General features: G+C 40.4%; 1 protein-coding gene across 12 annotated transcripts in view; it reads left to right on the top strand.

The window, feature by feature from the left end:
• The first annotated feature begins 1,248 nt into the window (after positions 1-1,248).
• LOC101335493 (copine-1) overlaps positions 1,249-17,796 on the top strand; it is a 38,471-nt gene continuing 21,923 nt past the window's right edge. Inside the window, exons 1-3 of one of the 12 annotated variants that reach the window (XM_033840858.2) lie at positions 1,249-1,294; positions 6,766-6,850; positions 9,486-14,577. In XM_033840858.2, coding sequence (XP_033696749.1) covers positions 9,508-12,294 — 2,787 coding nt within the window. In that variant the 5' untranslated portion in view covers positions 1,249-1,294; positions 6,766-6,850; positions 9,486-9,507 and the 3' untranslated portion in view covers positions 12,295-14,577. Of the gene's footprint in view, positions 1,413-6,765; positions 6,851-9,485; positions 14,578-17,796 lie in introns of those variants that run through there. The other 11 variants (XM_033840857.2, XM_004325983.4, XM_073792933.1 and 8 more) reach the window with 11 other exon arrangements.

Raw genomic sequence — 17,796 nt, 5'->3', positions numbered from 1 at the left:
CGGGCCAACCCAGAGGGGGAAACTCACTGGTTTTGTGGCGACTCGTTTGAAGTACCTGGAGATGTTGGCGGATCAGGATGGACGGTCGTCAAGGGAGGATGTAAAGAGAAAGGGGATCTCACAGTGTGCCTGGATTCGCCCCAACGAGCTGCTGCTGCCGACTGCACCAGCCGTTGGAAGTGAGGAGTCCCAAGGCTAGGGCCAAAGGACACTGCCACCCCATCGGGCAGGAATGGTCGCTCAGTATGGGACCGGGTTTTAGGTCTTTGGAAGAGTCGCCTCGGCCAGGACGCTTTAATCCCCGGTCTCCAGGGACCTCAGACCATAGGCAGTGTTGAAGAGGCGAAAAGACCGTTTCCAGAACGTACCCCTTAGGTCGACAGCGAGTCGGAGTCCCGTCCCGCAGGCCTTTACCTCCCGCCGAGGAGTAGCCCAGGCTGGGGACCTTCAATTGCCTGGAGTCAGTAGGCTGATCGCTACGTGGTGGAAGACAGATCGGAAAGGGCAGAGAGAGCACCCTACCCGCCACCAAAATGCCGCGGAGTGTGGCGATGGGGATGGCAACGCGGGCGGTAAAAGAATTTACTGAGCCAGGGACTTCCCTGGCAGTCCAGTGGTTAGGACTCTGCGCTTCCACGGCAGGGGGCAGGGGTTCGATCCCTGGTGGGGGAACTAAGACCCTGCATGCCGTGGTGCGGCAAAAAAAAAGAAAGAAAAAAAAAGGAATTTACTGAGCCAGAAGTGAGGGTACAAGTAGTTGTGGCACACAGGCTTAGCTGCTCCTCAGCATGTGGGATCTTCCCGGACCAGGGATCGAACCCGTGTCCCCTGCATTGGCGGGCGGATTCTTAACCAATGCCCCACCAGGGAAGTCCTGGATTGAAATTTTTAAATGGGAAAAAAAGAATCAGATTTTGGTTCTTCTGTCAGGGCATCATCAGTAGAACTAGGCACCATTTTGTGGTCCATTTAATCCTCAATACAATTCTGCGAGGTAGGCAGTATTTCCCTCCTTTCGCAGAGGCGCGAAGAAGTGAAGCAATTGCACGAAGCCCAACGCCAGATACTGTTCGGATTCCAACAAGCAGCTTCACTCCCTTAAGGCGGAGCTAGCAAGCAAAAGTCGCCGAGCTCCTCTGCCACAAACACAAGCAACTTCCGGGAGCTACCCGAGAACCTCCGCGCGCTTGCGCCGCCCCACCCCGCCCCGTGACGTCAACCATTCCATCCCGCCCTTTCTGGAACGCGGAGCTGCGGAGCGGGCCGGCGGCCATCTTGTGAAGCGGCGAAAGAGGTGGTGGCTGCTCTGGGCTCCGGGAAGCCGTTCGGGCTGGGGCTACCGACCGCGGGGCGGAGGCACTCGCGCGGGGGGTAACTCGGGTCTGGGTTCGGGTGCCGCGCAGCTCTCCCCGGTAAGACTCCCGCAGCCTCGGAACGGGCGGGGCTGTGCGGGGCTCGAGCCGCCCCTTGGTGGCCCGGGGCGGGGCCTTCGGAGGCCTCGGAGCCCGCCGCAGTGAGCGCCCTGTGCTGAAGGGTCGGGGCATGGCTGCGAGGGGCCTGGGGCGCCGCTTGTGCCTCTCGGTCCTGAGAGGGTGCAAGTAGGACACAAGAGAGGAGGAGCCTGCCTACCGAAGAGGGGACGAGGCCGTAGCGAGGACGCCCCCGTGGTCTGAGAGGGAGGAGGCCAGAACTGGGTGGCCCAGCGGCCTGCGAACGAACGGGAACTGCAGTGAAAATACACTACATCCCGAATGAGCAAGATTCTTTATGCCCCCACGTGGGGCAGAGGTTAACTGTGCCCCGAAGTGAGGAGATAATCGTAGTGAGGACACTCCCTCCACCGGAAGTGGAATGGAGGCCCCGGTGGCCTACCAGAAAAAGGGGACTACAGTCTCTGGACACACGTGGGGGAAAGGAGCTGTAGTCGGTGCTCTCCCGTGAGTGTAGGAAGGAAGTCGGAATTGGCCGCCTTCTTGGCCTTAAGGTGGAGGCGGTTGCAGTGAAACGCTTCCAAAGCCCAGCGTTGGGGCGGGGCTTACCCTCCGGGGTGTCGTTAATTTGAGAAGCCGGCCCCCGTAGCGTGGGGTGAGTCCGCCTCCCGGGCCTCTTGGTCCCGGAGTAGGGAGGGGGCTGCTAAGAGCATCACCTTTACGCGTCCCTTGGGAGAGAGCCTCCAGCATCGAAGAAGGAGGAGGTCCAATGGGATGTGGAGGCTGAGTGATTTTGATGGAGAGTGAACTGAGTTTCTCTTTTGAAGGCTGGAGGTGGTAGTTTTCGGCCACGTGAAGTGGGTGAAGGGGCTTTGAGAATCTGCAGGTTAATGACGGGGATGGTCACTAGTGCAGGAGGCTTAGCTGCTAGATTGTAAGTGCATGGACTGTATGTGTGCTTCCAATGTGTGATTTATAGTGAAAAATTTGAGCTCCGGTGAGGGTTACTCTCGGTTATTCAGCCCTGAACCTGCCGAGAGTTGTATACTGAAAATAGCAGGCTCCGTAAGAGAGGTTTCTGGACTCTAAAACCCTCCTTGACTCCGGATTCCCAGAGATGACCTAATGTAAATTGGGATAGTTGGCAGGAACCATTTTATATTATTTAAGACTAGAGTGATGCCAGTCAATATAAGCTACTAACAAAAAAATGTGATTGCAACTGAAGGTTTTGTTGAAGGAGAGACTTGTGACGAGTATTTCTTTTAGAGCTTCTTGCTTGAATGGTTGTAAATGGTATAATTGTTGTAAAATGCAGTACTAGCAACATGAATTGCCTTGGACTTTGTTATCTAGTTTACATTGTTGATGCATTTCAGAGCCTTTGCAGTTGAAGAAAAAAATCCTAGAAGTCTGGATGTATAGGCCGTTCCTGTTGAATTTTGTTTTTTAATTATAGAAATATAATACAAGACTGGTTGTATTTGTTTTGAAATTTGGTAGTTTTGATAGCGTGGAGGATTCTGGATTTAGTGGAAGGAAATTGTGCTCAGGCATTTTCCAAGAATATTAAAACAATTGGGAAGAACTGTTACAGGTGGTTAAAAAAATTTATGGTAATTAATATTTGAAGAAAAATGTTTGGCGTGTTTATATAAAAGTTGAGGATGTGCTTAGTATTATTGCTGGAAAAAATGACGCAGGGAATGCATTTTTATATCATTTATATGCTTATTATATATTGATTATTTTGTTTATGGATTGTGATGCATAATTTCAATTTTTCTTATGTTCATATCTGTTAGGTGAAAAATGTGAAGCTTTAGAAACCATTGTGGTAGTTACTTGGAACATACTGTTATGTGCTAATACCAGAAAACTTCAGGCTTCTTTCACTTTCTTTGACATACCAAATGACTTGATTTTTGCGTGAGTTTGGGGGTTGTTGGTACAATCTGTGGATGTGAAACTTGATTTTGTGGGCCAGTGTGTTCCAGGTGCTGAAATCCACCGACAACGTTCATGCTGTTTTTATTCCATTTTGTAGATGGTCACTCCATCATTTCAGTTGAATATTTTCTTCTGTAGATGAGGTAGGAAGAACTGTCAGTAACTGTTGCACAAAAGATGTTTTTAGATATCCCTCCCTAAAATGCAGGGACTGTCATCCATTTCTGTAATCTTCTGCCTGGCCCATAACTGCTTGATGAATATTTGTGAATAAGTGAATATTGTTAAGTGTTTTAGGTCAACTAAGAAAAATCAATCTTCAGTTTTATCAGATTTTACTACCACCACACATATACATTTTGGTTTGCATAGAGTTTAGTTCATTAAGTTTAAAGCCTTAAAACCAGTAGTGAGGGTGAATGTGGTTGGCTAGGTTAGAAGAAATATTGTTTCTTTGAAGTTTAAAGCAAGTAAACATTTTTGTTGGCATTTGGGGGGGATTGAAAAATAACTTAATATTGTAGTGTTTTTGGCAAGAGAATAAATATCTTATTTAGAAATGTCTTTTGATTTGCTGTCTTTGAGTACTGACTGGAGGTTAATGGGAAAGTTGAGTAACATGCTATCAAAGGTTTATATCTCCCTCAGTGTCAGAAGAATTGTTTTATTAAGAATGGTCCCAGAACCTGAAATGTGTTCCATTTGGGGATGGGGACAAAATCAAGTTGATGAAGCTGTGTTTTTTTCCATAATACATACCATAATATGATTATGCTGCTTGTAGCATTGTGCCCATTATGATTGGTTCTCTGTTGCTCATCTCTGTGGTGAACATTTGAAGGGTGATTGTTTCTTTTGAATCTGAAGAACTTAGGTCTGCTGTACCCTGGTTCTTGTTGATCAAAGACTTACTATTGAACAAAGTTAAAATTCACTTTTGGATGTTTATTACCAAATGAAGAGTGGAAATGGTCAAGTTCTGATTTTTGCCTTGGCTTCCTGGTAAAGAGGATTGTTGTCAGACATTTTATCCTGCAATTCCAAGTTTCTGGAATGGCTAGTATTTAAGAAAATCTGTCTTGTCATAATAATATGCTAAACTTTTGTAGTAGCTTTTTGTAATTGTGCATATATCTGGAATTTGTAAGAAACAAAGCCACTATGTGGCTTAATTTTCAAGATAAAGTGCAAAAGTATACTAAAGCTTCTTGTCTTCGATCTTCTGAAGTACATCAATGGATTTAATGGCAAATCAAGCCCATTTTCTCTTTCCGTTATGCTCTCTGAATAGGTAAAACATGTATTTTAGGTGTTTTGTTGCTTAGGATTGTTTCAGTCTTATCTTTCTAAAACTCACCAAAGTTTAAAGGTGAGTGGAGTGAATTTTTAAAAGTCACTGGAGTGACTGGTATCCTACATTCAGTTGCTAGCTGACAGAACGCAGGAATAAGTAGGTTCCTGGAAAATAGTGATACTTCTATTAAATTATTGTGCCCCTTTCGTTGAAACAAAATTCTTTTGTTGAAAACAAAAGTATTTGAGTTCTCAATTTCTATTTGAAGGAAGAGCCATAACACCAAGAGTTGTGAAGTTCTGGCTGCTAACCTGAGCTTTCTGTGTACTTTCCTTTGGCATGGGGTGAGGTGTATCTTCCCTTGTGCTGAAATAGAAAAGATTAACAAATTTATGACTAGATTGATTTTGTACTTTAAATTGAATGAGTTGAACTAGGGATTTGCTGAATTCAGCTGGGCCTTTCACCTTTTCTCCTTGTTCAGTAATTTCTGGCAACCCTGTAAACATTTTAGGGAGTAGACCTAGAATGTTTTCTTTGGGCTTAACTGGCTGACCCCGAACTTGTTCCTCTCCAGTGGACATATGGTACCTTCTTGGATCTGGAAGGAAAGGGGCTGAGGAACCTGTTTCCCTTACCTTCAGGCCATGGGTCCTGGCCCCACACCAGACCTTTTGAATTGGAATCTTCAGTAGGAGTCATCACAAGTGTTTAACTAAAAAATTACCCTGATTCTGAGGCTCATAGAGTTAAACTTGTACATTTAGAAAAAAAATATTGCAATAATTTATGCTCTTCCCTGTTGAGTGTAAACTTTATGTAAAGCAAGCTTTTTTCTGTTTTACATTTCCCTTTGTGACCCATTAGATAAACTACTAGATGTGGCTTGTTTTTAAATGAAGACTTAAAATTCTAGATTTAATTTAATTTAAATTCTAGATTTAATTTAATTAATTGATCTAGAGAATCGATTGTACAACATTTAAAAGATTAACACAATGCTCTGGGCTTCTGAAGGTGTTGCTTATGATATACAGCATAGCTTTTTGTGGCAGAACACACTGTTCTTTAGTAATTTGAGTGGTTGTCCAGGTGATGTTTAGCTTGTTCTTTAGAAAAAGTTTGGAGTAATGCTAAAACGTTTGAATATGTCTTTCTGGTGATGAATATTAAGCTCAATGGTGGTATCTTGATCTTGAAAGATAGTTAAAAATAAGCATCATCATTCTAAGTAGGTGTCTATGGGTAATCTTATACCTAACAGTGACAATTTTCTTCTACTCTTTTGAATATAGTTGTCTAATCATTTGGTCATATAAATTGCTTGTAAATTGTTCATAACTTCACTAGTTTGGGAGAAATTCCAGTGAAAGATGAGTGACCTGTTTTTACTTTGGAAGGACTCTTAATATGCCGGACTTTTTTTTTTTTTTTTTAATAAGTTTCTTGGAACCATTTTGGTGTTAGAAGAAAAAGCACTCTTCTTTAATATATTGAACTCTAGTGGTTTTAGCCAGGAATTAGTCCTTATAGGCCAGACCTTTCACTTCACTTATGTTTTTTTTGTTGTTCGATTGCTATTTTGGTGCAAAGGAAAATATGTTGAAAGAGTAATTGCAGTAATTTCCATGAATATCCTTGAATTGATGACTTAATTTGTCCAGGAACTGTTACTATGTGAACTTGTGCTTTTTCATCAAAAATTTGGTGGGAACCTGAGGAAATAGGTCGCCGTTGGACTTGTGTTATGGAATTTTCTGGACTGGTTTAATCATCAAGTGATTAAAGCAATTACCAGCTGTGAAGCCGATCTTTATGACTGTTTTAGTTTTCGATTGATTCTTTCTTGGGCTAATTTATGACACATTCTTGATGTATGTAAATATATAATGCTTTGAGAGAAAGCAACTTGAAAGCAACCAAATAATAAACGTGTGGGATTTTGGTACGTCTTTTTTTTTTTTTCCTAATACATTGTAATGATGTACTCCAGTGGTTTCAGACTCGCCCTTTAATATACAGTTCAGTGTGGCCTGTGCGTGTTTTGTGTTTCCTGCATTGATTTTTGCCTCCATTTATTCTCTATTGCAGTCTAAAAGTTGGTTTTAATTGGTTGCCCACAGGATTGACTTGGCCTCTACTTCTTGTTAAGAAAATACATCTCTTGTTTTATCAGGTAAGAGATTTTGAATAGAGGGTTTATTTTTATACAAAATAAATTGAGATAGCTTATTAAATAACATGAAAATATGTATAATAACTAAATTGTGGGTTTTTGTTTGTAATAAGCTTACTTGAGGGATGGGAGAGGGGTGGACTGGGTGTCTTGAACAGTTGTTGCTTCCTTTGGGAGTCAGTTTTCTATGGATGCATTTCTTCTGCTGAATTCCTGATTATTAGGCAGTAAGTAGCTGTTTTTTTTCCCTCAGTAGCATTCTAGACTAACTACAAATATGGGTGCTTGTTATTGGTACGGTTTTTTAATATTCCTTTGCGGAATAGGTATAGAAAATGGGTCATGTTTTAGAGTACAAATTGACTTTAGATGGAACCTTAGTGATTGGAACCTACCTTCTTGTTAAATAACTAAGGTAGACTCAAGCAAGATAGGTTGAAATGACTCATCTGTCAAACAGGTACTTTGTAGCAGAATAGCATATCTTACTTCACGTTTTTCAGAACCTAAAAACTCTTCCTGTTTAGATGACTTTATGAATAAATCTTGTGCACTGCTTTGGCTTACTCAGCCCTTTTCTAGATGGTAATTTGGGCAGACTTTCAATATCATGTTTTCACATGTACCTTGTACAGACTTTCACTAAATCCCTTCCCTCAGCTGCAGATGGTTTGAAGACTTAATTGTGTAGGTCACTTTAGCCCTGTGCTTAATTCTTGGGACCATATCAAATTTCCATTTTATTGTGCTAATGCAAACTAACATCTCTCTCTCTCTTTCTCAAGTTTTGGGGATCTAGATTACCCATGATGTTTCCCCCAGTTAGTGATTAAGTGATTTTTGAAGTTGAACGGAATGCTATCTCATCTTTGCGTACAGCCAATATTCTAGAGTTAGTAAGGAGTGAGAATTTGATTCAATGAATCGGAACCTTCTTGATGAACTTCTTAAAGACTGCTAAATAGTAAATAAGGGCAAAAGAGTCTGTTGGTATGACGTTTTTAGTATTAATTTTTCTTGTTGACGCTTGCAGACCAAAAATGGAAAGCTTCCCCCGCCCCTTCCCAAATTTCTAATGTTTTATACGGTCTCGTTTTCTGTTTGCCAGTCCATTTTTCTGGATTAAGTTTGAAGGTGGCTTTTATTTTTGTGTATGTGTGTGTGAGAAAAGTGTAAAAGCCAAACAATATATTACTCTTTTGTGTGCAGCAAGTGTAATATTGAGATATAATTGCAGATTTTGTTGCCTTAAATTAGTATTCATGTAATATTTGACATTGAAAAACTGCTTTCACGGAGTTACAGAATTCTTGGAGCAGGAAACTTTGCTCTTCTGATGTTCTCATTTGAAAGTGATGAAACCAAAGCTCAAATAATTCATAATTTTGCTAAGATCACAGAGCCAGTTTAATATAGGTTTATATTTAAAAGTTGATTTTAAAAATGGCTTGGATAACACCCTTTGTTGTTAACCATATAAATTTCAAATTAATTTTTTTTTCAGTCGCAAGAGTTTGTTTTGGATTACTTTATACATGGCTGCCCTTCCATTTACTCTTAGAAACCATATGAATTGAAATACTGAAATTGTATTTAAGTCTGGGAGAAACTTTTCTTTTTTGATTATATCAAAATGGACATTATCTACAGAGATTAGTGAGTACCCAGAAATTCCACAGGAGTTATTTTGGGTCACAACCACTGAATAAAGTTCGTACACTAGTTCAAAAATAAAAAAATCCCTCTTTTTCATTATCAGCCCTCCCCTGTGGGATAAACAAGACTTTTTATTAAATGGAGGGCATGAGAATGAGTCTTTGGACCTGGGTTTTAATTAAAATAGCCATGGTGAATGGCACTGTAACCAGGTTCTACTTTTTGGAATGATGACTACAGGTAACTGATATTTTGGCTGTTTTACTCAGTATTTCTTCTGGATACTTAGTATGTATTAACCTTATATGTAATACGTAATTCCATATGTCATTTTCTTTAATAAGTAAAGCTATTTCTTTAATAAATAAAGTGGTTTCATCCTAGGATGAAATATGAAATCAGTTCTCATTTGAGACTTGAATCTGCTTTAGTGTTAAGTATTATTTGAAATTCAGTATTATTCCCGCTTTGTTTCTGTTGTTTTGAGATTAAGCCATATAAAATGATACCAATAATTCTACAAAGTTGTCAAAAGTTTATAAGGAAGATGCTGAGCCAGTTTTAAATATTAACTTTGATACATCCTTTGTATCTTTTCCCCTGTAGATTGTTAAACTTTGTTTCCTGATTTGACTTACACATTTCTTTTAAATCTTATTGAATAATTAGTGGTCTGAATGATGATATAATTGGTGATTTTCTTGTCCTATGGTTGTTTTTTCCTGAAATTTTTGAGTCTTGGGGCTGAACTTCTAAGTGTTTTCAGAATTAATGCCTTTTGGATGTTGAAATTGGGTTTTACATTGTAAATGGCATATAATATTCAGTTTTAGAATATCCAGATTTAAAAAACGACATTGCTCGTGATAGTTTGAGGGAATACTTGAGGGCCTAATACGGTAGATGGTCATTCTTGTAGCTGAAAACTTGGTGTGATAAACAGGAGTCTGACCTGGCCGTTGCCTTTTCTCATCTGCAGGTGTGTGTGGTTTCAGCGCAGCATGGCTGTGGTCATCCGTTTGCAAGGTCTCCCAATTGTGGCGGGGACCATGGACATTCGCCACTTCTTCTCTGGATTGACCATCCCTGATGGGGGCGTGCATATTGTAGGGGGTGAACTGGGTGAGGCTTTCATCGTTTTTGCCACTGATGAAGATGCAAGGCTTGGTATGATGCGCACAGGTGGTACAATTAAAGGGTCAAAAGTAACACTATTGTTGAGTAGTAAAACGGAAATGCAGAATATGATTGAACTGAGTCGTAGGCGTTTTGAAACTGCCAACTTAGATATACCACCAGCAAATGCTAGTAGATCAGGACCTCCACCTAGTTCAGGAATGAGTGGCAGGGTAAACTTGCCTACGACAGTACCCAACTTTAATAATCCCTCACCCAGTGTAGTTACTGCCGCCACTTCTGTTCATGAAAGCAACAAAAACGTACAGACATTTTCCACAGCCAGCATAGGAACGGCTCCTCCAAATATGGGGGCCTCCTTTGGGAGCCCAACGTTTAGCTCAACCATTCCGAGCACAGCCTCTCCAATGAACACAGTCCCACCTCCACCAATTCCTCCAATCCCAGCGATGCCATCTTTGCCGCCAATGCCGTCCATTCCTCCAATACCAGTTCCTCCCCCGGTACCTACGTTGCCTCCTGTGCCTCCTGTGCCCCCAATACCCCCAGTCCCTTCTGTGCCACCCATGACCCCACTGCCACCCATGTCAGGCATGCCACCCTTGAACCCGCCACCTGTGGCACCTCTACCTGCTGGAATGAATGGCTCTGGAGCACCTATGAATCTGAACAATAACCTGAACCCTGTGTTTCTGGGTCCATTGAATCCTGTTAACCCTATCCAGATGAACTCTCAAAGCAGTGTGAAACCACTTCCCATCAACCCTGATGATCTGTATGTCAGTGTGCATGGAATGCCCTTTTCTGCAATGGAAAATGATGTCAGAGATTTTTTCCATGGGCTCCGTGTTGATGCCGTGCATTTGTTGAAAGATCATGTAGGTCGAAATAATGGGAATGGATTGGTTAAGTTTCTCTCCCCTCAAGATACATTTGAAGCTTTGAAGCGAAACAGAATGCTGATGATTCAACGCTATGTGGAAGTTAGTCCTGCCACAGAGAGACAGTGGGTAGCTGCTGGAGGCCATATCACTTTTAAGCAAAGTATAGGACCTTCTGGACAAAACCATCCCCCTCCTCAGGCACTTCCCAGGTCAAAATCGCCCAGTGGGCAGAAAAGGTCAAGGTCAAGATCACCACACGAGGCTGGTTTTTGTGTTTACTTGAAAGGGCTACCCTTTGAAGCAGAAAACAAACATGTCATTGATTTTTTTAAAAAGTTGGATATTGTGGAAGATAGTATTTATATTGCTTATGGACCCAATGGGAAAGCAACGGGTGAAGGCTTCGTAGAGTTCAGGAATGAGGCTGACTATAAGGCTGCTCTTTGTCGTCATAAACAATACATGGGCAATCGCTTTATTCAAGTTCATCCAATTACCAAGAAAGGTATGCTAGAAAAGATAGATATGATTCGAAAAAGATTGCAGAACTTCAGCTATGACCAGAGGGAAATGATGTTAAATCCGGAGGGGGATGTCACCTCTGCCAAAGTCTGTGCGCATATAACAAATATTCCCTTCAGCATTACCAAGATGGATGTTCTCCAATTCCTAGAAGGAATCCCAGTGGATGAAAATGCTGTACATGTTCTTGTTGATAACAATGGGCAAGGTCTAGGACAGGCATTGGTTCAGTTTAAAAATGAAGATGATGCACGTAAGTCTGAACGCTTACACCGTAAAAAACTTAATGGGAGAGAAGCTTTTGTTCATGTAGTCACTCTAGAAGATATGAGAGAGATTGAGAAAAATCCTCCTGCCCAAGGAAAAAAGGGGTTAAAGATGCCTGTGCCAGGTAATCCCGCAGTTCCAGGAATTCCCAGTGTGGGAATGCCCAGTGCGGGAATGCCCAATGCAGGAATGCCCAATACGGGAATGCCCAATGCAGGAATGCCCGGTGCTGGAATGCCCGGTGTGGGAATACCCAGTGCGGGAATGCCTACTGCGGGAATGCCTAGTGCAGGAGGTGAAGAGCATGCCTTCTTGACTGTAGGATCTAAGGAGGCCAACAATGGGCCTCCATTTAACTTTCCTGGTAATTTTGGTGGGTCAAATGCCTTTGGACCACCACTCCCCCCTCCAGGATTAGGAGGGGCCTTTGGTGATGCTAGGCCTGGAATGCCTTCAGTTGGAAATAGTGGTTTGCCTGGTCTAGGACTGGATGTTCCAGGTTTTGGAGGTGGACCAAATAATTTAAGTGGACCAGGATTTGGAGGGGGCCCTCAGAATTTTGGAAATGGCCCTGGTAGCTTAGGTGGCCCCCCTGGCTTTGGAAGCGGCCCTCCTGGCCTTGGAAGTGCCCCTGGGCATTTGAGTGGGCCTCCAGCCTTTGGCCCTGGCCCTGGCCCAGGCCCAGGCCCAGTCCATGTTGGTGGTCCTCCTGGCTTTGGATCTAGTTCTGGAAAACCAGGACCAACAGTAATCAAAGTACAGAACATGCCCTTCACTGTGTCTATTGATGAGATTTTAGATTTCTTTTATGGCTATCAAGTGATCCCAGGCTCAGTGTGTTTAAAATACAATGAAAAAGGTATGCCCACAGGTGAAGCTATGGTGGCTTTCGAATCTCGGGATGAAGCCACAGCTGCTGTCATTGACTTAAATGACAGACCTATTGGCTCTAGGAAAGTAAAACTCGTATTAGGGTAGCTGTTCACATCAGTTCTTCATAGGGTAGATATAGTCTTCATAGTGCTGTGATTAATGCATTCAGATTGTTTTCCTAGTGTTTCCAGGTTAGAGCCTGTGGATTGTTTCAATTGCATATAGATTGGTTTCCATAACATAGAGCATTGGTTTACTGTTTACAGAAGACTCACTACCAGGATAAACATTGCTGTATGTTACAGTAAAGCTTTCCGGAGAGAACACAAAAATGATTTTGGCATACTATTAGAGAAACCATTTGTAAAACTCAAATGACCACATAAAGCTTATCCAGGAGTCTAGATTGGTTTTGTTTTATACCATATGGGGTGAAGAAAATAGAAATGTCAATAGAGCTCATTGAGGGTGCTCTTACCAGCTGCTGAAAAATAGAAGCTGGCTACTCTTGGAATTTGGTTTAAAGCTGGACAGATTTGCTTTGTTATAGGGTCAAAGCTTTGTCTAAAGTCCTCATTTTCTTTAAAAATTGAATAAAATCTCTGTGTACAGATTCACTGTATGTACCTTTATTGCTTCTTGAGGGTTCTTGCTGTATAGACAGTCCTTCTGAAGTTGCTGCTTTATTTGCCTAATTGACTCATTTGTAAATGAGCAGAATTGTTTTGTTGATGTTTTTCTAATATAAAACTCCACACTTGGTTTGTGCTATAACCTTGAACTTTGATTTCTAATGTCAGTCACACTTAAAACTGTGTGGAATAAGACGTTTGCCACAAAAATAAAATATGGAGTCCTCTACCTACCAGAGCCTTTTTGGTTTGACCGCCAAGTTTTAGTCAGTTTAAAAATTGTTCATGTTGTTTGGATGGCATCAAAAACCAGAAACCACTTTTAATGGTCATTGTTTAAGATGCCTGATTTGAAGTCTTGCCCAAGATGGACTAATGTTCTGGCAATTTCCTTCTGTCCCAAATTTATGTGAAATTTTGACCTGTAACTAAACAAAAAGGGTCCATTCATAAGAAAGCATTATTATATATAGGTCTTTAAAATTGTAGTTGAAATTGTTAGCTTTGTTAGCAGTAGTGTTAACAGAATAAAAGATCCATAAGCTGGTCCATAGATCAATATATATTTAATCCTGTTAATTGGAGGCTTTTTGGTCTAGTTGTTTGATCAGGAGCCTGGTTACAAAAATTCCTTATACAGAGTACAAGTGCAGCTGCCAGAGGGGAGAGAATTGAGGCTCCTTGCCCTTTCATACTCTGGCATTCAGGACTAAGGCAGGAGGACCACGTGGGTTCTGGTTGGTGAGCGTCCTTGTCACGAAAACATTTGCCTTACAACGTCCTGCTCACTGCCACAAAAGGCTCTACTTATAGTTACTTTTCTTCTTAGTTAAAATGCTCTAAAGATGTGTCACATTATATTATAAACATGGAATGGGAGATTGGTGAGATATCATGAAAAACAAATTTTGTCTTTTACATGGGCCTCTGTCTTGGTTTGAAACATCCCCAACATTTCCTACAAATCAATTTACTTACAAAGGGGTCAGCCTTTTAAAAGAAATATTTTCTATTTAAGAAAAATAGTGCCTTTTGGGTGTTGCAATTCAGTGGAACACTGAAATACAGCGTCGTGTAATTTAGAGTTAAGAGTGGCAACAGTTCATTTGTGTGCTAAGATTTGGAAAGCTTTTTCATCACTACAATCTTAGAGGATTGACAGTACAGGATATTTTGTTTAGGGAAAGGATTATTTAGACTTTCAAAGAAGAAATGGCTGTGTTGTGGGTCTTTTGCTAATTCACGAATACAAATTTGCTTTGACAGATAACTAGGTATTGCCTCCTCAACTAAAAAAGCAATATGATGTTTGTATATGCTGTTCAATTTAAGTTTTCTGTTAAGTAATCATTTCTCATTCCAAAGACAGAGTGCAAAAAACTTCAGCGCTGCTTGGGAGTCTTATTTCAACTGCAGATTATTTTCCCCATTGGAAAGCTGACTATTTTCATTTTAGAAAAATGGGTTGTTTGAAGATGAAAGTCTTTTTATCTTTTTTCACAGTTTATTTTGGTTATGTGTTCATACGTTCTTATTAAATATTTCATATACTTTATTGCAACTACTTTGTTATTTCTACGTTTTAGATTAATGCTGAAAAGGAAAACTTGATTTCATTGTTCATCAAATTAAATAAATTAAGAAAATAGTGGTTTGTGTAGAAATTGGAGAGAATTGTGTTTCATATTTGGTTGAATCACAACAGTGCTTCTCTTGTTGTGAAATGTAATTAAATGCTTTGCCCTCTGGTACTTGATTTTTGTGTATCTGAGACTTATTAACATAGTGCTAACTGCTAAGCATACTGTTCATCTTGTTCTGGGCATTGGAGTTTGACTTTTTAAAAAATTCTTGAAAATATGTTCTGTGCAACTATTCATACCTCTCTTACCTGCAAATTTTCTCGTAAGAACTAGGTTTGGGGTGAAAATTTACATTATTTTCTCATTTGCTTTGTATGGTATGAAGGATTTGTAAAGCTTCACTTAAAGTGGTGTGTATTTGTAAACACTATCATGATATTTTCAATCTTATGTGTAAATTTTATTGCCTGTTTTTGGTGACTCTGACATTAATAGAAGAGAAACTTTTCCATTAGGTTTAAACCTTCCTCCCCACCCCCCATTTTTTTGTTTGCTTGGTTTTTTTTTTTAGCTTAAAGGGTTAGAGAGATCTACAAAATGTATTTTATAAATAAGCAAACTTGTAAACTTTTCCTGAACTTTAGTGAAACAGTTGGTAAGCAAAATTTGGAGGTGTGTTCTGTGTTTCCACTGCAGTTTGGATGTATAATTATTAGTGGCTTTTTTTTTAATGCAACACTGTTAAGTGAAATGTAGTTTCTAGCTTTGTGCTCCAAGTTGTCAAAGCATTGTTAGTGGAAATTCCATTAGGAAACTTTATTCAGAATTTCAGAGAGGTAACAGTGTAATTAGGTCAGTCTTAACCCACTGGATGAAAATCTAGGGCTGTGTATGGAAGTAAGCAAACATACATTTTGGGTGGAAATAGATAAAAATAAGGATGCACGAAAGCCTTAATCAAACTCAAAGTCCCTTTTATTGGATTCCGTCATTGTGTAGAGGTGTGGGTCAAGGTTTAAAAATAAATCCACTCATCAGTTGAAGAACACTTTAAAAATGTGTAAAGAAAATGTAAAATTGCTGCTAGTCAAATCTTCTGGAAAGAATTTCTGGCAGTGATCACTTTTAAAAATTATTTCCCACTCTTGCAAACATTTAAATTGTTTTACTGGCAGTTCTGTAGTAGTCCAAACTTTAGAAACCAAACACAATAAAATAACTCATTGCCAATGTGGCCACAACAGTGCCAGCAAATACTGCCTTGGCTTCATTCAGCAGAGATTTTTGTTTATATAGATAAAGTCTTGAATACTGTTCAATAAACTTGTCACGAAATAAAACAGGCTGATGCTTTTAATGCTTTAACTGTACACGAGTACTTTACTGAGCTATACCATCAGGTATTTGGGGTTTTTTTAAAAACTCCTGAAAATATTTTGTGCCTTTGGAAAGGTGGCTTTGGTGATCTTGGAGGTAACAATTGTTGCTTATCCTTGTCTGCTAATGCTGAAGTGTGGAAAGAAGAGGATACCTGGAACTGCAGGGAGGAATCTTGACTCTAGGTCAAATCTGTGGTATCCACCTTTTCAGACTTAACATGAGTTTTGCTAGCAAGTCACTTTGTTATGTGGACTCAGAAAGAACTGAAAGCCAGATACTCCTTTTCACAAAAGGAGTTTTAAAGGGGGCTGTGAATTGTTTTTTTAAAACTGATTACTTTAGGAAATGGGAAAACAAATTTTCAGAATACATTGTCAGTTGCACATACCTCTAAAGCTTTGTTTTTCTTTTTTGTTTACTTATTTGTTTTTGCATTAGTATGTGAGGTATTTGAGGTGGGGAAGAGGGGAGAGGAATCAAAAATATAGCTGCTCTCCGACATTGATGCTCTGGTTTTGTCCTTTCCACATTGGTTCAACTTCTACTGAAAAAATTAGCAAATAAAAAGTTTCTGTAAACTCCGCAGAGTCTCTTTAAAAAAAAAAAAAATCTGGATTGGACTTGCAGAGAACTTAGTGGGCTGTTCCTTTTAACCAAGACTCTTGAAAAATGTTTGTAACTTTTATCTTTATCATGAAAGTTTTAGCCTGTATTTGAGTTTGAATACCCAATTTGTTTTAGAGAGGTTTAGACTAGACATAATTAATTCCAGGTAGTTGCTGATCTGTTTTTAAAATTACGACAGTTTGACTAAGCATTTGAAAAATCACAGAGTGAAATCGGCTGCCTAAGGATATCCAGAATGGCGTTTACCATCTTAAAAGGGTGGACTATGTGCTAATATGTCTCCGTTTATTGCTCAGGAGTGATCACTCAACTTCAGTAATGCATTGTTGTCTGCTTTCCATTGTTTTACAGCAAGTAATAGTCTATCAATTTTGTGCATCGCCACCGTTCTCCTTACCCCCCAAAAGTAGAGCTTTTACGGGATATGGTAGAATCCAAACTTATGGCTATCCTTTTTAATTAAAAAAATTGCTTGATATCAGTTTTGTCTTTTTAGCATAAAATCTTTAGATCACACTGACTTACTGTAAAATGTTCTGGAAAGAGTGTACTCTCGTGGTGGCACAGTTCTCTGATGCTGTAGTGACTTTTCTGGGAAAACTCTTCTGTTCAACAAATAAGCAAGCTCATCTCTTATTGGTGCCTGCTCATGTAAATCTTAATTCTTCACTGTGCTGTTCCTTGGTGCCTTGAGCTATTTTGTGCCAGAGGATCTCACAAGCATCCTAGAATATGGGTCGTTTTCTGGATCAACATAACTAGCAACAAGCAACTAAGGTGGCAGCTGCTTTTCTACATATTGCTCTACTACTGAAGGGGCAAAAAGCCACCCGATGCAAACATTCCAGCCCCAGGGACAGAGGGCAGCACTCTAAAACTCTGAGGACAGGGAAGTAGTGTAGTGCTCATTAACCATATTCCTTGAATTCTGTCAAGAGTCCCAGGAACCTCTCCCCAGCAAAAATGTTGACCATTAGGTCATAGAGACTAAGCAAACACCAGCTGTAGAGAAGTGGTTAAATAGCACAGCAGAGCATTGGAGTTGGCACCCTAGCTGTTCCGGACATCTGGACTGTGATTTCAGTGACTTAATAGTTTAATGTCATTTTTCCTAGTCAACTGATGGCCTGCCATTTCATGTTGAGAGAAGGAGGAGGTGACTATTTGGGGAAAATAGAGCTATGAGAACATAATTAAATATGGACAGAGTTAAAGATGTTGAATAAGCATAACACATCCCAGTATTACAATATAGCAAGCTATGCTATGTTCAAACAGACTGCCCCTTGGTGTTTGATTCCCTCTCTACTTTGATGCTCTCAGTTTTCCCCTTTTACCTGCTTGTATAGTAAGCCTGCTGGTAACCAGCACTATGAGTTTTACTT

This window comes from Tursiops truncatus, chromosome 15 (assembly GCF_011762595.2).
Source record: "Tursiops truncatus isolate mTurTru1 chromosome 15, mTurTru1.mat.Y, whole genome shotgun sequence".
In the NCBI taxonomy this organism is placed as follows: Eukaryota; Metazoa; Chordata; class Mammalia; order Artiodactyla; family Delphinidae; genus Tursiops; species Tursiops truncatus.
This window is presented reverse-complemented; position numbering and strand designations above follow the sequence as displayed.